This window comes from Carcharhinus amblyrhynchos, chromosome 4 (genome assembly GCF_965287045.1).
Source record: "Carcharhinus amblyrhynchos chromosome 4, sCarAmb.v2.hapA, whole genome shotgun sequence".
In the NCBI taxonomy this organism is placed as follows: Eukaryota; Metazoa; Chordata; class Chondrichthyes; order Carcharhiniformes; family Carcharhinidae; genus Carcharhinus; species Carcharhinus amblyrhynchos.
In genome coordinates, this window is record NC_137327.1 from 129,014,544 (window position 1) to 129,038,315 (window position 23,772).

General features: G+C 42.5%; 1 protein-coding gene across 1 annotated transcript in view; it reads left to right on the forward strand.

Moving 5' to 3' along the window:
- LOC145342348 (uncharacterized) overlaps nt 1-23,772 on the forward strand; it is a 63,159-nt gene that overhangs the window by 25,766 nt on the left and 13,621 nt on the right. Inside the window, exons 4-10 of the mRNA XM_080187856.1 lie at nt 6,522-6,664; nt 10,605-10,755; nt 12,133-12,179; nt 14,157-14,344; nt 16,952-17,038; nt 19,776-19,904; nt 21,673-21,786. Of these exons, the coding sequence (XP_080043982.1) occupies nt 6,522-6,664; nt 10,605-10,755; nt 12,133-12,179; nt 14,157-14,344; nt 16,952-17,038; nt 19,776-19,904; nt 21,673-21,786 (859 nt within the window). The remainder of the gene's footprint in view (nt 1-6,521; nt 6,665-10,604; nt 10,756-12,132; nt 12,180-14,156; nt 14,345-16,951; nt 17,039-19,775; nt 19,905-21,672; nt 21,787-23,772) is intronic.

Genomic DNA, 23,772 nt, shown 5'->3' on the forward strand with positions numbered 1-23,772 from the left:
ATGTTCTTATGTTCTAACTCTCCAATAGAGTATCTTACCCAAGGCTGGAATTGAACCTGGTTCTCTAGAGCTGTGAGGCAGCAGCACTAACCACTGTGCCAAGGGCTTGCTTCCAATGGTGGTATCATCGTCACCACTATAAAGTAAACCTGCCAAAGCTAATGAAGACACTAAGGCTCCCCCTTTGGTGCTGATTTTCCAGGGTGCTTCTGATTTCTTTGTGCTAACGGCATAAAGTCAGCAACACACAGATCATGACTGGCTGGTGGATTGAGCGTTGGGATGGATTGAATTGGGATGTGCTGACAAAAGTTCCAAATTTGACTGGTCTCACTCATGTTTCTGTTGCTTTGTTCTTATGGATAATCCCTCATCTTCCCCCATCCTCAGTAAATACTGGCCACGAGTGTCCATTGCCCTTTGCGTTTCATCCAGATGGCTCTTTATGTGCCATAAAGACCAGCGGTTTTCCTATAGGGAGCAACGCAGGTGTAGTCATATAGAACTTGAGAGAACCTTGGTTAAATTCCCCTTCACTTGCCTAAGGGGAACTGAGACCTGTTTAAATTTCTTAGTAATACGAGGACTGCTTCTCTACATCAATATATTCTAAGCCTTGCAAGTTATTAAATCTGGGGATAATCTCTCAAACAGTCATTGGATAGGCACATGGAGCACATAATGATAGGGAATGGGATAGCTTGATCTTGGGTTTGGACATAGCTCGGCACAACATCGAGGGCCAAAGGTCCTGTACTGTGCTGTACTGTTCTATGTTCTATAAATACTCCTTTTCTGCAATGAACTCCACCATGTGACTTTGCAAATGAGCAACCACTACATCAGTGAGTCAAAATCCACCACACATAGAAACCCTACAATACAGAAAGAGGCCATTCGGCTCATCGAGTCTGCACCAACCACAATCCCACCCAAGCCCTACCCCTCTATCCATACATATTTTACCCACTAATCTTCTTACCTGTGCATCTATGGTCAATTTAGCACAGCCAATCAACCTAACCTGCACATCTTTGGAGCACCTAGAAGAAACCCACGCAGACACAAGGAGAATGTGCAAACTCCACACAGACAGTGACCCAAGCTGGGAATCGAGCCCAGATCCCTGGAGCTGTGAAGCAGCAATGCTAACCACTGTGCTACCATGCCACCCCTGCAACTTATTCAAATTCCCTGACACTAAACTCAAAGTGGCACATTCTCTCCTGCAGATTCAATGGACCAAGTTGTCTCCTTCTGCTCCTATAATCTTATGATCTTTTTGCATTGGTTTTCCGCATTGCTTGCCCACTCCATCATCCTTAAAGCTCCTTCTGTGTAAATCTACATCTGAGAACCCTTCTTCACCCATCCCCTATTGTTACTTTGCAAATTCTTTTCCTGTCTTTGGTTTTCATACTTGTGGTGCTGTCCACTGTCACGATGAGAAATTTAACCCGTGGTGGTATCTTCCAATCTTGAGAAGTGAAGTGGCTCAAGAAAAAAATGCTCTGAATACTGAATAAACAAAAAGTCTTCCTTCCCCGAATATTGCCAGGCCTGTATGTGTATATATATATATAATCTGATGCTAACACAACCACTAATGCCAAAAATTGATGACAGGAAGGCTATCGCAAGTGAGAACCTAAAAACTATCATTTTCACGAAAGAGGTAGTGTTGGGCAAGTTAATGGGGCTAAAAGTAGACAAGTCTTCTGGTCCTGATGGAATGCATCCCAGGGTACAAAAAGAGATAGCGGGGCAAATAGCAAATGCACTAGTGGTAATTTACCAAAATTCGCTGGACTCTGGGGTGGTTCCTGCAGATTGGAAAACAGCAAATGTGGTGCCACTGTTTAAAAAAGGAGGTAGAGAAAAGGCAGGTAACTATAGTCCACTTACCTTAACTTCTATGGTAGGGAAAATGCTTGAATCTATCATCAAGGAAGAAATAACGAGACATTTGGATTTAAATTGTCTCGTTGGGAAGATGCAGCATGGGCTCATGAAGGGCAGGTCATGTTTGACTAATTTGGTGGAATTCTTTGTCCACTGCACATGTAATGTTCACAATGGGAAACCTGTGGATGTGATGTATCTGGATTTCCAGAAGGCATTTAACAAGGTTAAGCACCAAAGACTGCTACATAAGATAAAGGTGCACAGCGTAATGTATTAGCATGGATAGAGGATTGGTTAACTAACAGAAACCAAAGTGGGGGTAAATGGGTGTTTTTCTGGTTGGCGATCAGTGACTAGTGGTGTGCCTCACAGATCAGTATCGGGACCACAATTGTTTACGATTTACGTAGATGATTTGGAGTTGGGGACCAAGTGTACTATGTCAAAGTTCGTAGATGACACTAAGATGAGTGGCAGAGCAAAGTGTGCAGAGAATGCTGAAAGTCTGCAAAGGGATATAGATCATTTAAGTGAGTGGGTGAGGATCTGGCAGATGGAGTACTATGTTGGTAAATGTGAGGTAATCCACTTTGGTAGGAATAACAGCAAAATGGACTCTTACTTAAATGGTAAAAGATTGCAGCATGCTGCTGTGCAGAAGACTTGGGTGTCCTTGTGCAAGAATCTCAAGGAGTTGGTTTGCAGGTGCAGCAGGTAATTAAGAAGGTAAATGGAATTTTGTCCTTCATTGCTAGAGGGATGGAGTTTAAAAACAGCCAGGTTATATTGCAGCTGTATAAGGTGCTGGTGAGGCCACATCTGGAGTACTGTTACAATTTTGGTCTCCTTACTTGAGAAAGGATATACTGGCACTGGAGGGGGTGCAGAGGAGATTCACTAGGTTGATTCTGGAGGTGAAAGGGTTGACTTATGAGGAGGGACTGAGTAGACTGGGGCTATACTCATTGGAATTCAGAAGAATGAGGGGAGATCTTATAGAAACATATAAGATTATGAGGAGAATAGATAAGATAGGAGCAGGGAAGTTGTTTCCACTGGCAGGTGAAACTAGAACTAGGGGATGTAGTCCTAAATCTGCTCCCCCTTATTTTGAGGCTGAGTTAAGGAGGAACTTCTTCACATGAAAGGTTGTGAATCTGTGGAATCCCCTGCCCAGTGAAGCAGTGGAGGCTACCTCATTGAATGTTTTTAAGGCAAGGACAGATAAATTTTTGAACAGTAAAGTAATTAAGGGTTTTGGTGACCGGGCAGGTAAGTGGAGCTGAGTCCGTGAAAAGATCAGCCATGATCTTATTGAATGGCGGAGCAGGCTCGAGGGGCCAGATGGCCTACTCCTGCTAACTCTTATGTTCTTATGTAACTAATGTCTTATTGTAAGTGGTTTGACCAACTGCGGTTTTTGCTATGATTCCAGCCCAGTTTTACTCTTAAGAAATTTAGTTCAGTGCAAGTTCTGACATGTGACTGAATTCACAATCCTCTACTGTTTCACAAGTTTAGAAACATGTTTTTTTTTCATTTCATCTGTTTACTAGCTGTGCCGGGGGAAAAAATTACATAAAGCACCAAGAAAAGCTTAAAAGGAATTACAACTTTTCAACTGAAGTTGAGCACCAGTCATTCAAATCTCTAATTTCCCGAGTAGAAAGTTGCATACAAGTGGATTTTATTTGCCATGTCAGTTACGACTCTCATCAACTTTTACAGATGCACCACAGAAAGCATTCTTTCTGGTTGTATCACAGCTTGGTATGGCCCTGCTCTGCCCAAGACCGCAAGAAACTACAAAAGGTCATGAGTGTAGCCCAATCCATCACTCAAACCAGTTTCCCATCCACTGACTCTGTCTGCACTTCCTGCTGCCTCAGAAAAGCAGCCAACATAATTAAGGACCCCACACACCCTGGACATTCTCCCTTCCAACTTCATCTGTCGGGGAGAAAGATGCAAAAGTCTGAGGTCACGTACCAACCAACTCAAGAACAGCTCCTTCCCTGCGGCTGTCAGACTTTTGAATGGACCTACCTTGCATTAAATTGATCTTTCTCTACATCCTAGATATGAGTGTAACACCACACTCTGCACTCTGTCCTTCCCTTCTATATGTATGGAATGCTTTGTATAGCGCACAAGAAACAATATTTTTCACTGTATCCTAACACGTGACAATAATAAATCAAATCAAATTCAAATCAAATAAGTGTCAATGCTCGGGTAACTTGTCCCTTGAGCTCACCTGACTGCTCGATTCCACTTACTTGTTCAATGTGTGCTTGCTTAACTCAGTGGAAGCACTCTAATTATGAATGTCCAGGACTGAAGCTCATAATGTGTATTGACATGGTGTAGTATCGAAAAAGCAAAGGTGCCAGCATTTGAATGAGATGTTAAACTGAGGCTCTGACTGCCTGTTTGAGTGGTGTAGTTGGACACTAGAATCTTTGGCACCAAAGAAGAGTAAAGGATTCATCAATTGTTTCTAGATTCCTAGCTCTCTGTATGACCGTTCAGTCTCACTCAAACGCTCTCTTACTAATCTTCGAATATTTTTCACTTCAGGTTATGGTCTGGAATGCACTGCCCTGAGATGGTTCAATAGTAATTATCTAAAGAATTATATTAAAAAGGAAAGTTTGCAGAACGATTGTTCTGCTAACCTTTTAGGCTGTGCAGTCCGAATCACAATTTTTTGTGTAAAACAAAGAATTCTCCTTGTGCAATCTAATTTCTCCAGTATGTGATGAAGGGCAGAATCTGCCTTTAATACTAAATCTGCTCACTTTGAGTCCAGGCATGAATCACAGCTAAACATAATTTGTTTTGCAACACATCGATACACAGTTTAATTCTTACTCATTCTTGGTTCTCAGTGTGGTTGTATAATTACAGCCCCCATTGCTACCACATACTGTGCTGAATCTTATTCCTGTACTATCAAAATAAGAAATATGTCTTTTTGTTTGTTCATTTGTGGGACATGGGCTTCGCTGGCTAGGCAGCATTTACTGTCCATCCCTGGTTACCCTTAGAGGGCAGCTGAGAGTCAACCACATTGCTGTGGCTCTGGAGTCACATGGAGGCCAGATCAGGTAAAGACAGCAGATTTCCTTCTCTAAAGGGCATTAGTGTACCAGATGGGTTTTTCCAACAATCGATAATGGTTTCATGGCCATCAGTAGATTCTTAATTCCCGATTTTTAAAAAAAATATATATTGAATTCAAATTCCACCATCTGCCGTGATGGGATCCGAACCCGAGTCCCTCGAACATTAATTGACTTTCTGGATTAATAGTCAAGTGATAATACCGGCAGGACATCGCCTAGTGGTATTATCACTTGACTATTAATTATTGTGAAATTGTATAATTCTTCACAATTATTAATTCAGGCTGATCAGAAATCCCATTTAGTTGTTAAATGAGTGATTATGGTTTTTGGCCCATAAATTGATTGATTACCTTTTGCATGAACCTGGCATTGAGTAAATTGTCCTTAACTGCCTCAATGCTCTTGGAAGGTGGCAGCTAGCATGGGAGTGCAGCTCTATATGTAGTTGTACTGTGTAGGACTTGTGTAGTATTTGCTTGTCTCGGTGGTTACAATTGATGGATCAGCCACTCAGGCTATGTGCTGTAAGACACTCTCACCCAAAGGGAGAGCGAGAGAAATTGTAGTAATGCCATTGGACTAGTAAGTCAGAGGCTGACACTAATGCTCTGAGGAAATAGGGTTGAATCTCCTAGAACACTTACAGTACCGAAGGAGGCCATTTGGCCCATTGAGTCTGTAGTGACCACATCCTACCCAAGCTCTATTCCCATAACGCCACACATTCACCCTGCTAATCCCTCTGACAATAGGGTCAATTTAGCATGGCCAATCAACCTAACCCGCACATCTTTGGACCGTGGGAAGAAACTGGAGCACCCGGAGGAAACCCACACAGACATGGGGAGAACGTGCACACTCCACACAGACAGTGACATGAGGCCAGGATTGAACCTAGATCCCTGGCACTGTGAGGCAGCAGTGCTAACCACTGTCACTGTGCTGTCCATCTCACCGTAGTGGCAGGCAACTGGTGGAATTTAATTTAAATTAATAAATCTGGAATATAGCCTCCTTAATGGTGACCATGACAGCCATCATTGATTGTCGTAAAAACCCATCTTTTAGAGAAGAAGTCTGCTGTCCTTACCTGGCCGATATGCGACAATATATAAACTGCTCCCTGAAATGGCCTTCCAAGCCACAGAGTTCAAGGATAATTAGGAACAAGCAACAAATGCTGTTAGCAAGGCCACAATCCATTAAAGAATAATAAAAATTGTCTCCTGCATAGTGAACAGAATCTTGGCTGATGTTCAAAGCAGCGAAATTAATATGGGTCAGAGATGGAAGTGGGAATTTGTTGGGTCTATTCAAAGCAATACCACAGGATTTAATATATCTAATCTCCGAAACCTCAATGGAGTGTGTCATTCTAAAACATGACATTGACTAAATACTAGATTTGCCACAAGTTACTGAATGATGTGACAAAATAAAACCATTATATTATATTGGAAAACTGATCAAAGTGTATTGTTGCAGAGAGAAGATCTTCCAAACCCGTCATGAAGAGGTGTATTTTCTGAGAAAGACTTCGGAAGCCCTGATATACAATCTACTTCCGGATTCGTTATGGAAACTGAACTGTTACCAGCACTTGCTGAAGGAAGTTATTGCATTGAAAGGCAGGTACCAGAACTGGCTGAGCTAAAGCCTGAAAGAAACTTCCAAGATGAGGTTCTCATTTAATATGTTTTGTAAAAGTGTGCATTGCTATCCTATCTTCAACTCTCTGTAAGCTTCAGCTCATCCAAAGCCCTGATATCCTAATCGTAACTCCCCTTTACCCATTGTCTCAGCGTTCAATGACCCACATGGAATCTTTGGATCTCTTACTGTGCTAAAGGCGCTAACAAATGCGTGTTGTTGTCCTTCAACTAAAAGTCATTAAGTCAAAGTTCAGTAACCTTCCAAATTTAGTGATAATTTTATTTTAGAATCATAGAATCCCTGAAGTGCAGGAGGAGACAATTCGGCTCACCAAGTCTGCACCGACCATAATCCCGCCCAGGCCCAATTCCTGCATATTTGCCCTGCTAATCCCCCTGACACTAGGGCCGATTTAGCATGGACAATCAACCTAACCCGCACATCTTTGGAGTGTGGGAGGAAACCGGAGTACCCGGACGGTGCTGGGGCCTCAGCTATTTACCATTTATATAGATGATCTGGAGGAGGGAACCGAGTGTATGGTGTCGAAATTTGCTGATGACACCAAGATTGGTGGAACAACAAATTGCGCGGAGGGTGTGGAGAGTCTGCAGAAGGATCTAGATAGGCTGGGCGAATGGGCCAGGAACTGGCAAATGGAATTTAATGTTGGCAAGTGCGAGGTGGTCCACTTTGGTAGGAATAATGGTAGGAAGGACTATTACTTACGTGGCAAAAAACTGCAGCAGGCGACGGTGCAGAGGGACCTCGGGGTCCTTGTGCATGAGTCGCAAAAACCCAGCTTGCAGGTGCAGCAGGTGGTCAGGAAGGCAAATGGGATGCTGACCTTCATAGCGAGGGGGATTGAATATAAAAGTAGGGAGGTCTTGCTGCGGCTGTATAGGGCATTGATGAGACCGCAGCTGGAGTACTGTGTGCAGTTTTGGTCGCCGTACTTACGCAAGGATATTTTGGCCTTGGAGGGAGTGCAGAGGAGGTTTACTAGGCTGATACCAGAGTTGAGGGGCTTGAGCTATGAGGAGAGGCTGAATAAACTAGGCTTGTACTCGTTAGAGTTTAGAAGAATGAGGAGAGATCTCATTGAGACATATAAGATGATGAATGGGATGGATAGGATAGAGGTGGAGAGACTCTTCCCGCTCAGAAAGGACAGTAGGACTAGGGGGCACAGCCTCAAGATAAAGGGGGGGGGTGGTTTAGAACGGAGTTAAGGAGGAACTTCTTCACTCAAAGGGTGGTGAATCTCTGGAATCCTCTGCCCGTTGAGGTGGTGGAGGCTGCTTCGCTAAATATTTTTAAGACGCGGGTTGATGGGTTTTTGATAAGCGAGGGGATTAAGGGTTATGGAGAGTGGGTGGGAATGTGGAACTGAACCACGATAGATCAGCCATGATCTTATTGAATGGCGGGGCAGGCTCGAAGGGCTAGATGGCCTACTCCTGCTCCTATTTCTTATGTTCTTATGAAACCCTTGAAGACCTTTGAAGAGAATGTACAAACTCCACAGTGACAGTGATCTGAGGCCAGAATTGAATCCGGATCCCTGGCGCTTTGAGGCAGCAGTGCTAACCACTACACCACCTAGCTGTCTCGAGAACACTCAGTAATTGTCCTACAGGTTTAAACACTCTATATATTTATATATATATTCTTTATAGCTGCTTTATATCATGCTTAGTTAACTTTTGGCATTCTGCGATTGCCCAGCCTAAGAGTAACCTTATTGGATTGACTGTTTGCAGGACAGTTATTTCAGGTTAAATCTGTTCTATTATGTTAGGGTATCAGATCAGGTCTAGTGTGAAGCCAGACTAACAGTTTTTTATTTTGGCATTAGTGTGAGGATTGGATTCTACAATTCAGGCACAATTCTATTGACAAGCTAGGAAGCTTTTATCAAACAAGCTTTATTTAACAACACAGTAGTTTTAACTATAACAAATGAATTAGCTTAACATTTAACAATTGTCGACTGTTGGAAAAACCCATCTGATTCACTAATGTCCTTTAGGGAAGGAAATCTGCTATTCTTACCTGGTCTGGCCTACATGTGACTCTGGAGCCACAGCAATGTGGTTGACTCTCAACTGCCCTCGGGCAACTAGGGATGGGCAATCAATTCTGAGACACCCATGTCTCATGAATAAAAAGAATCAGTTAGCAAAACACAGGTTTGTACTTGGGTTGCCAGCTCTGGAGTTCAAAGAAAACCTCCAGAGAGAGGGAGAAAGACATGTCTTGCTTCTTTCAGAACCAGACAGGAACTGTTTGTATTTTTAAAAATGAAACTATAAAACTGTCTTTCCTACAAGGTTAGCTCCTCCCATCAATCGCATGACTCTGTCTCTGTCAATAAACCTCATCAAAACTCTATTCTGAAACCCCAAGGAAAAACCAAGTAAACACAAATGCGTTAACTCTGTTTAGACAAACTAAAATGCAGTCTCAGCGTGAAGCTGCATGTTTTATTCAGACAAATCAACTCCTTGCAACAAAAGGCTGCTTCTTGCAAGAAACAAGCTTTAAGTATATTTCTTAAAGGCACGGTTTCACCACAGTAATCATCTGTAAGTTTACTGCGGGATTGGATACTGCCAGTGTAAGAAATTTACATGTTACGTGGATGTTCATATCACATTAACTCCAATGTCCTGCCAAAATTGGAGTCTCTTGTATGCTATAGAATGGGACAGACCAAAGATTGATAACCACGTTATCTCTGTACTCCAGCACAAGGCAGCCCTTTAGGGCAGCAGAGTGAACTAACTACAGGTGGTAAAATTCTATACGACACAATATTAACATTGTTACGATGCACTCTGATTTTAGAAACATTGGTAATGTTGTGCATATTTAACCTGAGGTTTTGTCAGAATCTATTGCTAATGGATTGGGTTGTAGAGGGAAGTTGTAATTTCAGATTTCCCTGGCAGCTTCTTGGTATAGGACAACTGTGACTTAAGTTAATCTTAGATTATTGCAAATTTTTGCATCCAACCAACTGAATTCCCTACCTCATGCTGTGCTGTTTAGATGTTGCACTGAGAGACATGGGCATGGCAGTGGTGGATTTTTAAGGTTTATGTTTAAATGTGTACAAAATAAGAGAATGGTACTGTAATGCATCAGGAGCAAAAGGAACTCTGGAATGAATACATGATTTGATTTATTGTCACGTTTCTTATGGCAACACAGACAAAAAAATATCATTCATAGAGTGTATGGGGAGAAGGAAAGGAGAGAGCACGGAATATAGTACTACAATCATAGCTAGGGTGTAGAAAAAGATTAGCTTAATATATGATAGTCCATTCAAAAGTGTGAAGACAGCTGAGAAGAAGCTGTTCTTTAGTCGGTTGGTACCCGTTCTCAGATTTTGTATCTTTTTCCCAACGGAAGAAGTTTGAAGAGAGAATGTCCGGGGTGCTCGATTATGCTGTTTGCTTTTCCAAGGCAGCAGAAAGTGTAGACAGTGCTAATGGATGGGAGGCTGGTTTGCGTGATGGACTGAGCTTTGTTCATGATCCTTTGTAATTTCTTGCAGTCTTCGTCAGAGTAAGAGCCATACTGAGCTGTGATACATCCAGAAAAGATGTTCTCTATGGCGCATCTGTATAGGTGGATACAGGAATTGGGAAAAACTAGTTGTGGGGATCCACTTTGGCTGTGCAGCCAAGCAAATTTCATTCTACAAGCTAACAAAGGACAGGCTGTGTCCATGGAATTGTACTCCAGCACAAGACAGCGCTTTAGAGCAACAGAGTGAAGTAATTGTGGGCGATTAAAATTGTATATGAGGCATTTTTAACATTGTCACGATACAATCTGATTTTAAACATTCATTGTCAAACCAATTTCTTTTCCCTAATCTTCCCCCTCACCCATCCCCAACAGTTTTGGAGGAAGTGATGAATACAGTCTCTGATGCTGACTTTATCAATCAGGCATTGATCAGATCTCTGGATGAAGATTCACCTGAAACCAAAGAAATGGAAGTTGTTCCAGAGGCTCCCCCAAAAACTGGGACGAATGAAGAAATCCGAAAGTGAGTAGCGATTTTCTAACTTCTCATTTGTTTTTCATTGAACTGTGACCCTACTTCCTGTTTGAGCTCTGACTCCACTTGTGAGGCCATGTTCTTGCCAGAGGGTTCAAGTTAGACTTGAATCAATCTTGGGCTCAGGCCCTGAATGAGGGTTTCTTTAAGGTTTGTCAGCTACCACAAGAATATTACAATAGGCTGTTAATTGTATGAAGAAGTTCCTGTTTATTTACAGGGAGCTGTGTCAATCTCAGTGCTTTACATGAGGTTCCTATCAGATTGCCATTACTTAAAGTAACTGTGATTTTTGAATTGTAGTTACATCAATATTGCTTGCACCTGACATTAACCCTTTACTATACAGCCATCAGACTCAAAGTTGGGAAGCTTAAGAGCTAGGGCCAAACCTGACCTCCCAAACATGTGGCGTTAGTGGATCAGGAGGGGCCACATTCGAGGAGCTCAGCCAGTTGTAGCCAGCTGATCGAACGATTCCATCTAGATTACACATTGAACCATGTGTTTGACTCTGCTATATGATGATTAAAGTCATTTAACTATTGGAGTTAGATTGTTGAAAGAAGTTTTTAAAGTTTATTTATTAGTGTCACAAGTAGGATTACATTAACCTTCACTGTACTACATTACATTCTCAATAATTTTGTCTTTTAAAAAGCGTCTGGACAGTTGCATGTGTAAGATGGGTAAAGAGGGGTATGGGCCAAATATGGGTGATTGGGACTAACTTAGGGGTTTTAAGAAAAAGGGTGGCATGAACAAGTTGGGCTGAATGGCCTATTTCCACGCTGTAAACTTCTATGACTCTAACACTGCATTGAAGTTACTGTGAAAACCCCCTAGTCACGGAACTCCTGTTCAGGTACACTGAGGGAGAATTTAGCAAGGCTAATGCACCTAACCAGCACAGCTTTTTGGACTGAGAGGAAACCGGAGCACCCTGAAGAAACCCATGCAGACGTGGAGAACGTGCAGATTTGCACAGACAGGGACCCAAATTGAGAATCGAACCCTGGTCCCTGGCTCTGGGGCAGCAGTGTTAACCACTGTCCCATCGTGCAACCCCAGAGTTAGAAGCAAGAAAGCTATTGCATTTATAGAGCACCTATCACAACCGTGTGGTGCTGCAAGTCATCTTGTAACAAATGAAGTGTTTTTACAATGTAGTCACTAATGTTGGAAATGTAACAGCTAATTTTTTGTGATGTTGATTGAAGGATGAATATTGGCCAAGATTCTGAACTCCTGTTATTCTTTGAAATAGTGCCATAGGACTTTTTTTTGTACGAAAGACAGATTTAATCATTATGTTTGTGCATTTCTTACCTGCAATGTTGAGATTTTATTGTTCTGTCCTTGCAGGAAGTGTAAAATTCCCAAGGAAATCAAGAAAAAGAAATCAAAGAAAAGTGAGTCATTCTCCTTAGAAACATCTTTGTGAATCTTAGTTTTACAGCTTTACCCTGTTGTGCCATTTGCATGATATATTTTGACTAGGTATTCCAATTCTCCTTTACTTTCTAGCATTCTGGAAGTCACGATAAAAGGTCCAGCACACACATCACAGCCTCCCTCTATATTCTACAATTATATCCTATTTTAATTTTCAAATTGTGGGGCGGCATGATGACACAGTGGATAGCACTGCTGCCTCATAGTCATTCACCTGAAGAAGGAGCGATATTCCGAAAGCTTGTGCTACCAAATAAACCTGTTGGATTTTAACCTGGTGTTGTGAGACTTCTTACTGTGCCTCACAGCAGCAAGGACCCAAGTTCGATTCCCAGCTTGGGTCACTGTCTGTGTGGAGTTTGCATGTTCTCCCTGTGTCTGTGTGGGTTTCCTCCAGGTGCTCCAGTTTCCTCTCTCCATCTGAAAGATGCACTAGTTAGGTGCGTTGACCTGAACAGTTCTGGAATGTGGCGACTAGGGGAATTTCACAGTAACTTCATTGCAGTATTAATATAAGCCTTACTTCTGACACTAGTAAATAAACTAAACTAAAAATCGTCTCTTACTTGTTGAAGGAAAGAGATGGTAGTATCCAAGTTGGGAAACTTGTCCTGGCAGATTGGAAAATAACAAATATAATATCTGGAAAGTAGGAAACTGTAGGCGAGTTAGTTTAATATCTGTCATAGGAGAAATGCTAGAATCCATTATTAAGAAAGTTTTTATATCAGAATGCTTAGACATTTCATAATGTGATCAGAGTCAACATGGCTCTGTGGGAAATTATGTTAAACTATCTTCTTAGTTTTTCGTGAAATTGCATAAAGGGGAACCTGTAGATGTGGTGAATTCAAATTTTCAAAAGATTTAATACGATGTCACATCAAAGGTTATTACGCAAGATAAGAGCACGTGGTATAGGGGTAACATGTTAACATGGACAAAGGATTGGTTAGTTAACAGGATGTGGAGTAGAGGTAAACTGGCCTTTTTGGTTTGGAGTGCCACAGGGATCACTGCTGGGGAACTATTTGCAATCTATTACAATGACTTGGATATAGGGAATGAATCTATGATAGCTAAATTTACTGATGACACCGAGATAGGTAGGAAAGATAAGTTGTCAAGAGGAGGTAAAGTCTGTAAAAGCACATTGACGGGCTAAATGAGTGGGCAAATATAATATAATGGAATATAATGTGAACATATCCATTTTGGTAGGAAGATTAGATAAACAGTATAGTATATAAATGGAAAGACATTGCAGAACTCGAGTACTGAGGGATCTGGATGTCCTTGTACATGAATCACAAAGAGTAAACATGAAGATATGGCAAGTGATTAGGAATGCCAACTTTTTATTGAAAGGAATATAAAGATTGAGAAGTTTTACTGAAGCTGTACAGGTCTTGGTGAGACCACATCTGAAATACTGTGCATTGATTGTGGTCTTATTTGAAAAATGATACAATTGCAAAAGAACCAGTTCAGAGAAGATTCATTTCGCCTATTCTTGGGATGAGAGGCTTATGTGTGATTATGCTGCCGTGACACTGTTTGTAGTATTTTCCCACTGTAATTTTTTTTTTAACAAGTCTACAACTCCACAGTGGCTGTCCTCCTGGGAGCTACATTAGAAGTGCCAGCCAGCCTGCACTCTCCCCAGTAGCACTGAGCCTTTCCCAGCATGTGCTTCATGCTAGCTGCCCAATAATTGTCCAGACAATGTGAAATCACATTACGGTGTACTCACAGCTGGAAGCAAAATGTGCCAGTTTCTGAGCTGGCCGAGTGTGCATGTCCATCAGGCAAAAAATGCAGGCCAATTTTCTGTTTGTATTGTACAGATCTCCAGTTTGCATTGTACAATTCTCTTGTTATAATAAGGAATTGTTCATTGTTTTCTTGTTGTTTGTTTTTACTTTTGATTGGAGGAGTTCAAAAAATTTTCAACATATTCAAGAAAAAGAAGAAGAATGCTGAAACCAAGCCAATGTTAGACGACCACAAGGATGATGTTGATGGTCAGTTAGTTCTTGAATTTAGAAATGGTTCCCCCAGTGAAATGGACAACCAAGCGATAGATTCTGCGGAAGAAGAAGATTTAAATTCCTCAAGTGAGGTCTGTTGCAAATCCTTTTAAAACTAGCTGATAATTGTAGAGTAGTGTCTATTATCTTGTTTTCCCTTTGACTAGATTTTTGAATTAAAACTTTAAGTTTTTTGTCCTGCAAGATCTTGTTGGGAGGAGTATTTGTATCAAAATCTAAATGGAATGGAAGGGGCACTGTCTCCCTTTGCAAATTTACACTTTTTGACACTTTTTTAGTTGGGGATGGTTTATTTTAAGTGGCCATTTTCACAGTGCAGGATAATTGACGTCCAGTTCTGGAAATCATTCATGGAAGCCTAGGACCATTTGATACTGCCAACAACTTTGATGTTCTACAAAGCTTCCAGTGATGGAATATTTAGCAATACTTATACCTAAGATGCAGAACATCTACTGATTGGACCTGAATATGATCCTCAAGATCATGTCCAACAGTAATCAAAGAAGAGGCCAGTTGGCCCGTCAAGTCTGCACTAACTCTCTGACAGAGTACCTCACCAAGGCCTATCCCTGTAACCCCACACAATTCCCATGGCTAATCCATCTAACCTACACATCCTGCAATGCATGGCCAATCTACCTAAACTGCACATCTTTGGACTGTGGGAGGAAACAGGAGCAACTGGAGGAAACCCAAGCAGTTACGAGAAGAATGTGCTTTGCAGGGTCACCCAGGGCCGGAATCAAACCCGGGTCCCTGGAGCTGTGAGGTAGCAGTACTAACCATAGAAATCCTGTAGTGCAAAGAGAGGCCATTCAGCCCATTGAGTCTGCGCCAACCACAATCCCACCCAGGCCCTACTCCCACATCCCTACACATTTACCCACAAATTCCTCTAACCTATGCGTCTCAGGACACTAATGGGCAATTTTAGCATGGCCAGTCAATCTGACCACACGTCTTTGGACTATGGGAGGAATCCAGAGCACCTGGAGGAAACCCACACGAGGAGAATGTGCAAACTCCACACAGACAGTGACCCGAGCTGGAAATCGAACCCAGGTCCCTGGAGCTGTGAAGCAGCAGTGCTAACCGCTGTGCCACCGTGGCTTTATTGTCTGTGCAACGAAAGATGCACAGAGGTAAATCAGAAGAGTGACTGTTGCTGCTTAAACCAGAAATCCTAGATCAATATTAGAAAGACGTAGCTATGAAATATCAGTTTCAGTCCATCACCCCCCCCCCGCCCCCATACTTTCCCAGCAAATCTTGTGAGCAATAGGTTTAACTGTAGAGTTAATCACCGGCTTTGACAGAGTTACAGAAATGTGCATTTGTTTTAATCTCTGATTCTACCGCTTAACACTTCAAAAGAATTTTAAACTATTGTGTTCCCAAGCAACTGCAAGGAAGTGACTTATGAGCAATTGATTTTGTTATAGATACTATGTATATAGTTGTATGTATATTTTGTTATTGTAGTGTCCCCTGTCCCTGAGCCTGAATCATCTTGGTTCAAGTCCTACCCCAAGACATGATGGTCAAGGGAGGTATGTTCAGAATGAGACTCCACAGGCTGAGTATCAATCTGTGAACCCTTTTTCAATCCACAGCAGTAACTAGCAGTAAGAGTGGGAGAGAATCCTGCTGGCCGTGTGATGGAAAGAATGTTGATAAATGGATAGTGAATCTAAAGCCTCCCCAGATTACAACATTCATGTAAATAGTGCATGTTGCCACAGCAAATTGGACTCTGAGTTAACTGTACACACCACCACAACTTGTCCATAGAGTCATAGAATCCCAGAGTGCAGAAGGAGGCCATTTGGCCCATCGAGTCTGCACCAACCACAAACCCACCCAGGCCCTATCCCTTAACCCCAAGTATTACCCTGCTTGTCCCCATGACACTAAGGGGTGATTTTTACTATGGCCAATCAATCTAACCCACACATCTTTGGACTGCGGGAGGAAACTGGAGCACCCAGGGGAAACCCACGGGGAGAACATGCAGACTCCACACAGACACCCAAGGCTGGAATTGAACCCTGGTGCTGTGAGGCAGCAGTGCTAACCACCGTGTAACTTTGTTGTCAAAACTAATTCAGTCTGGTCACCAGATGAAAGTTTACTTTGGGTTACAAAGCATAATCCCTGATTTTTGCGGTGGAAATGAAGGATTATCCATATTCAGCCACTGATTAGTTTGGAGATAGTTTTGAAACAAAACATCTTGGATTGATGAACTGATTACTAGCTCTGCACCGAGCACCAAGCATGCAAGAATAACATGTAATAAAGTAGTGAAAATAACAGTTTAACACAGTCATTGCATGAGCAGTGGTGATTGGATTCATATAGTGGCAAGTCCCATTTTATTGGGAGATGAGGTAATTCCATTCCTGATTAGAGCATTCCCTGCTCCAGTTCCTAATTAAGAATTGATTTACAATCTTGGTCAACCCACTATCAGATTTTGGCTGCGAGGATGTCTTTGTCTTTTTGACTTTTCTATTTTGTGAAATAGAGAGGAATCCAGGAGATCTTGCTTCCAGTAATGTCCTGTGGTTGGGTTTGTGATCTCTGTTCAGTCCTCCTCATAATGACACAGCTCACATTGTTCACTCTGTGGTGATGTAATGCTGACTATGTTGCTGTACGTTTTTTCATTCTAGATGCCGGAATGGATGAAAGAAAATATTCTTATTTCCCCTGAAAATGAAAGATCGTCATTAAGAAATTGTAAGATAACTGTTTCAGAGGTATGTTGTTAGTTTTTCTTTCTTGAAGACGGCCTGTGGATATTTTGCAGCCTCGGTCCTGAGTGTTCCTGTTTAATATTGTAATATCATAGAATCACTTTATTTCACACAATTCTTTATCCTCAAAGGGAAGGGTGTGTCAGTGCTAAGGAACAGACCAATCTTCAACATTGGCCACCTAAATATAAGGTACAGTACTGGACAGTCCGATACAATGGAGTTCTGATATGGAGATGCTGGTGTTGGACTGGGGTAAACACAGTAAGAAGTCTCACAACACCAGGCTAAAGTCCAACAGGTTTATTTGGTAGCAAAAGCCACTAGCTTTCAGAGCGCTGCTCCTTCGTCAGGTGAGTGGGAGATCTATTCACAAACAGGGCATATAAAGACACAAACTCAATTTACAGAATAATGATTGGAATGCGCGTCTTTACAGCTAATCAAGTCTTAAAGGTACAGTCAAGGCTTGCAGTGGGGGTGAATGGCCAGAGAGTTCCAGCCATCATCTTTCTATCTCTCTGCTTCTTAAAGACACAGGCTGGAATTTTACTACCCCCCCGCCACGAGAATCAGAGTGGGCGAAGGGGGGACAATGGAAAGGCCTGTGGACCTCGGGTGGAATTTTAGGGTTTTGGAATGAGCAAGGCTGTGAAATCTCACCCACTAATCTTTTTGACCAAGGGTGCAAGTTTACCAAAAAAATTCCAAGTGCCGAACAAGTGAGAAAATGGGAGTTTCAGACCTGTTTTTTGAGCAAGTTTGAAAATGCAATCTTATGATATAATGTCTCTTCTTGACAGCAGTGAGATTCTCACCAGTGGGTGAGAGTGGAGCCTAAGCTTACCTGTGAAGGTGGCTGCAGACAGCTCAGGGCATCATTACGCAGGTGCCTTGATCTCCCATCATTGGCAGCACTGTCACCCCACCTCCCCCCCCCCCCCCCCCCCCCCCCCGACCCAAACCCCACCGTCGCTGCTTGGCTTGCCGACATATCGGGGCCCTCCCAATGAGTCCCCCTGCCATGACCCCCCCTCTGCAGCCATTCATTCCCTGTGCCAGACTCCCCCTGCCAATTGCTCACTCTCTGTGTCGATGTTCTCTCCACCACCACCCCCACCCCAACCCTCTGATCACTCCCCGCTGCCAATCACCCGCTACCTGCAGAGCTCCTTCTCCCCACCTGCAGATCTCTTCACCCCCAGTCAGGCTCCATTCCCATTCAGTCCCCACCCCTTTGGCATTGCACCTGGCACTGTTATGGTGCCTGGTGGGCAGTGCCAGGCTGGCATTATCCCATGGGCACTGCTCAGCCCTGTCCAGGAGCACTGTTCTTCAATGGCCTCCTTTCTACCACTCTGATGAGGCCATCATGCCTGGTCTCCACTGATGGAGACCAGCTGTGATTCTCGCCAGTGAGGAGGTAAGTGTATGTGAGCCTGGATGATACCATTTGGGACTCGCTACTGACATGCACATTATTTAAATCGGCTTCAAGTGTTTTCTGGGCACAAAGCCAATCTCACCGGCATAATTTGGTTAGGAAGATGCTTGCGACAAAAAAGGGTGCCAGCTGGATTTTTAGCCTCGTACCCAATCTTACCAGTTCATCATGATGAGGTTAAACCCGATGTGTTTCATAATCTACTGTGATATGTCTGTATGGCTCAGTAACAAATTTTGTTTGCTCAAACTCCAGTAAAGTGCTTTGGGATGTTTCACTTTGTTAAAGGTGCCATATAAGTGCAAGTTGCTGAACTGAAGATCTGCCTTGGTCGTGCTATATGTCTGTATACTCTGCGAAGGGTTGTAGGGAAATGCAGACTGAAACCTGTGAAGAGTTATTTGGCCTCAGTTGCACTTTACCCTTCACATAAGTGGTCATTTTTCACTGGGCTTAGGCAGTGTGGATCTGTAGATTATTGTGCAGGGCGATCACAGCTGAGCTAAACCTGCCCTTAACCAATTGGGAGATGCCTCATAGTGCTAATGTCACTGGATTATTAATCTGACTGATGGACACACACAAATTCAAATACTAACCGGACAGATGGTGGAATTAACAAATCTGAATAAATGGAGTGGATAATCAGAAGCTTTTTCCAAGGTTGGAAAGTCAGTTACTAGGGGGCACAAGTTTAAGGTGCGAGGGACAAGGTTTAAAGGAGATGTGCAAGGCAGATTTTTTTACACAGATTAGTGGGTGCCTGGATCTCATTGCCAGGGGAGGTAGTGGAAGTAGAAACGGTAGTGACTTTTAAGGGGCGTTTTGACAAATACGTGAGTAGGATGGGAATAGAGGGATATGGTCCCCGGAAGGGTAGGTGGTTTTAGTTCAGTTGGGCAGCACGGTTGGTGCAGGCTTGGAGGGCCAAAGGGCCTGTTCCAGTGCAGCAATTTTCTTTGAAATATGAAGTAGCCTCAGTGACAGTGACCATGAAACTATCATCAATTGAATCCATTTGCTTCAGTAATATTCTTTAGAGGAGAATTTCCACCATCCTTCCCTGGTGTGGCCTACATGTGACTCCAGTCCCCCAGCTATGTGGTGGACCTTAACTGCCCTCTGGAATGACCCAACAAGCCACCCAGTTCAAGGGCAATTAGAGATGAACAACAATTGCTGGCCATGCCACATCCCATGTAAGAATTGAGAAAAATAATTCCCATTGGAATCAGCACTGTCTGATTATCATGGGCAGAGGAATATTCTGAGACAATAATCTTGCATCTTTTGCAGATATCCTGGGGAAAAATGGAGGATCCCTCTTGTAAAATAGACATTGAAAGCCTCAAAGCTGCAGAGGACTGCTGGTCCGTTGAGAGAAAATACCATGAATTTGAGGAGCTTCAGAAAGAGCTGAGTAAGGTAACCAGCTTCTTGCATCTAAAAGTCGAGAACTTTTCATTCTCAGAAGATGTTCTGTTAATGAAAGTCACGTTGAAACTTAGAAATATTGAAATCGTCTGTGGCCAGTTTAGAAATTTCAACTTATTCGCTGTCAGAGTGGAGAATCAAAGCTTCTCTCCATTGATGTGTTCGGTGGGCAGCACAGTGGTTAGCACTGCTACCTCACAGCACCAAGGCCCCGCGTTCAATTCCCGGCTTGGGTCACTGTCTGTGTGGAGTTTGCACAGTCTCCCTGTGTCTGTGTGAGTTTTCTTCGGGTGTTCCAGTTTCCTCCCACAGTCCAAAGATGTGTGGGTTAGGTGGATTGGCCATGTTAAATTGCCCCTTAATGTCAGGGGGACTGGCCAGGATAAAAGCATGGGGTTATGGAGAAACGGCCCTGGGTAGGATTGTAGTCAGTGCAGACTCGATGGGCCAAATAGCCGCCTGCTGCACTGTAGGGATTCTATGATCCTCTTCTGATCTTTGCTCTGCTTCATAAATTTAATCTTTGCTCCCATCAGCGCTCTGAGTTCACGCAGAGCTACAAATCAATGAATGCTGTTGGCCTCGTCTAGCATTCCCCTTGACCGTCTTCTCCGCTCAATCCTCATGAACTGAGGTGGTGAATATTGGCAGAGTACAAGGGAAGAGCCAAAGTCAAAGGTTGGAGAGCAGAGGTCAATGTCTAGATTTTGGCACAGCCACAAAGCTAGCTTCCAAAGCCATGATGACCATTGTGGCCCAGTGTGCTAGCTGCTGGCCTTATAATATCATGGTGCACGATAATCACAGAGGAGGACATCAGTTAACAGCACAATGCTGCAGATTCTGATGATCTCATTCCCAGAGTAACCTTTGTGTTGTCGACCACTTGCTCACTCAGTTCTATTCATTACAGAATTGTTACGGCACAGAAAGAGGCCATTCGGCCCATTTTTGTCTTCACTGACTTTCCGAATGAGCAACTTGCCAAATGACATTCCCCCTTCTTCTTTCTACAACCATGTACGTTCTTCCTTTTCAGATAACAGTTTAATTGCTTCAATTGAACCTGCCTCCACCACCACTCAGGCAGAAAATTCCAGACCCCAACCACTTGCTGCGTAACCAATGTTTCCCCTCGCATCTCTTTTTTGTTTTTATTTTTACTTTGAATCTGTGCCCTTTCAATCGCGACTGTTTCTCAAGTGGCAACAGTTTCTCCTTATCTACTCTATCCACACCCCCTTGATTTTGAACATCTCTGTCAAATCTCCCCTTTACGTTCTCCTCTGTAAGGACTCCAATCATCTCTGGAACCATTCTGGTGAATGCATTTTTTGCATTCTCTCCAATGTCTTCACATCCATCCTAAAGGGCAGAGTCCAGAACTGGACACAGTATTCCAGCTGAGGCTGAACTAGTGACTTATATTAGTTCAGCGTGACCTCCTTGCTCTTGTACTCTGTGCTCCTACTAACAATGCACACAGTAACCTGGGCTTTGTCAGAGACTTTCACGTCATCAGTCTGGGCTGCAATTGAACCCAATTTGCAGAATGAAAAAGATAATGGGTGGAATTTTCCTGTCCGGTAGTAGGTGGGAGGGTGGGACGGGGATGGGAAGATGGACCATGTAAAGGTCCGTTGACCTCGGGTGGGATTTTCTGATCTTGGGGTGAACGTGGCTGGAAAATCCCGCCCAGAAAATTCCACCCAATGTTCTGATCCATTATCCTACCAAACCCATGGTTCTTGTTTTTCAGACGGTCAGTTCTTTAGCTGAAACAAAGCTGCCATCAGTCAATATCACCTCATCTGACAAGATCAGCGATGAACAGAAGGAAGACATTAAAAGTCAACTGAATGAGTTTTTAAAGGTTAGAGAATCAAATGCTTGGTAATTCTTTGTATCGTGCAGATTGTTTAAATGAACAGCTTGACTAAGAATAGTTTTGATGCAGGTTTTTTTTTTATGACTCTCAGGTTTCTAGATTGTGTTTGAGAGTTCTTTCTGGAATTTCGCATGGGCTCAGAACTGCACTGTGGACAAACAGGAATGAGTGACTCAATGCAAAATAATCTTTATTAAATGTTATTAGTAATAAAAGGAAGCAAAAGCTGTGTATGAAAAAAAAAGACATATTTTGTAGCACAAATGGCATCCCCAAATTAGTCTGTCTGAGACAGTTCCCTAACATGGTAAAACTCACCTTACTTTGTACATTACCAGACTTCTGAATAACCTTGCGTGAGTATGGACTCTCCAGTCAGTCATTCTGTCAACGTCCTTTCTTCCATCATTTTCAGTGGTTGAATGTCCCACTGCAGATGCTTTGCTCCCTTAAGTTCAATTTCTGGCTCCAATCCAGCTGCCTGAGACCTCTATCCAGGTTTTTTCAAAACAAGACGCTGTCCAAATCACGCTGGTTACTCATATTTAAGAGTCTTCATTTAAAATGGTTACTCTCTTTAAGGAGAAATGAACTCCTGCACTCTGTCATTATACAATGGACGTGAATTCTAATTATGACCAGACCAGGAATATCTGCACGGAGCACCAGACACAAACTGTTTATTCCTGAAACAACGAGCATTTAAATAGTGCCATTAGTGTGTTACAATGACTCAGTGCGTATGACAGGAGCAAAAAGAGACAATAGGTTCTCGTCAACATTTTCTCTCAAGCACTGTGAAGCTTACAGACTTTGCAGGGTTCAGTCGTACTCGGGCTGGTTACAAATCTCTTCCCACATTCCATCAGTTGATTTAAGCTGTCCATCAATCAAACTCCATCTCCTGATTCCACACCATTGTTGACCACCCCACGTCCAAGGTCATCCATTGTTCTGCCTTGTACGTCAAAGGTCAGTCAATGCAGTACAAATTGATTTCTGTAAAATAATAGAAAACAACTTTTATTTTGGCAAATCTAGCTTGAAAAGGGAAAATAACAGTAGTTTTGATATAAAAACAGATGTGAACATGGCCTGTCCAGTTTGAAAACAGAGCCCTGAGGGGAAAAAAAAATACGTCCATAGTTAAAAGCAAATTACTGCAGATGCTGGAATCTGAAACCAAAAGAAAAAATGTTGGAAAATCTCAGCAGGTCTGGCAGCATCTGTAAGGAGAGAAAGGAGCTGACATTTCGAGTCCAGATCACTCTTGGTCAAAGTCTATAGTTAATAGCAGTACTGATCACTGTTGATTTAATTGTTTGACTCAATCAAAGCGCAATCCACTTAATTTGTGGACCTTGACTCAAAACTAACTTTTAGAAACTTAATACAGGTTCCCTTAAAATCAAGAGCAAAGCAAAAATAAAATGCAAAAATATAAAATTCCAAAATTAGATTGCAGGGCTACACTTAGGAATCTTTAACTCAATCATAAACAGCTTATTAGAGGAGGTCAAGAAATAATTGCCATGGTTATTGCTAAATAAATGAAGCACAAGAAATTCAAATGTTGAGATGCTTTCACATTTTAAATCTCCAGCTGATGCCAACTCACCATCTTTTACCTCTTGTCTCATGCTGTAAAGCGGATTTTTTATTGCCGCCATTTTAATTTGGATTCTGAGAAACTGGTTTCTTTAAGTCAGCTCTCTGATCCTGCTGGTCGACCTGTAGGCCTACAACAACTGGGGTAAGGGAAGCAGTTTCAGGAGCATGAATGCTGGGTTTCTACTCATAGAAGCCACTCTCCTGAAATCTAAATTGCAACCGGGACAATATTTGTAAGAGCGACATAAGCATTTATTTTCATTTTACATTTCTATAATTCTAATCATGGAAATTGGCATCTGCATGTCCATCTCTAAGAGTTTGCATTTCACATTATGATGCCTTTTCTCAAGGGAAGGA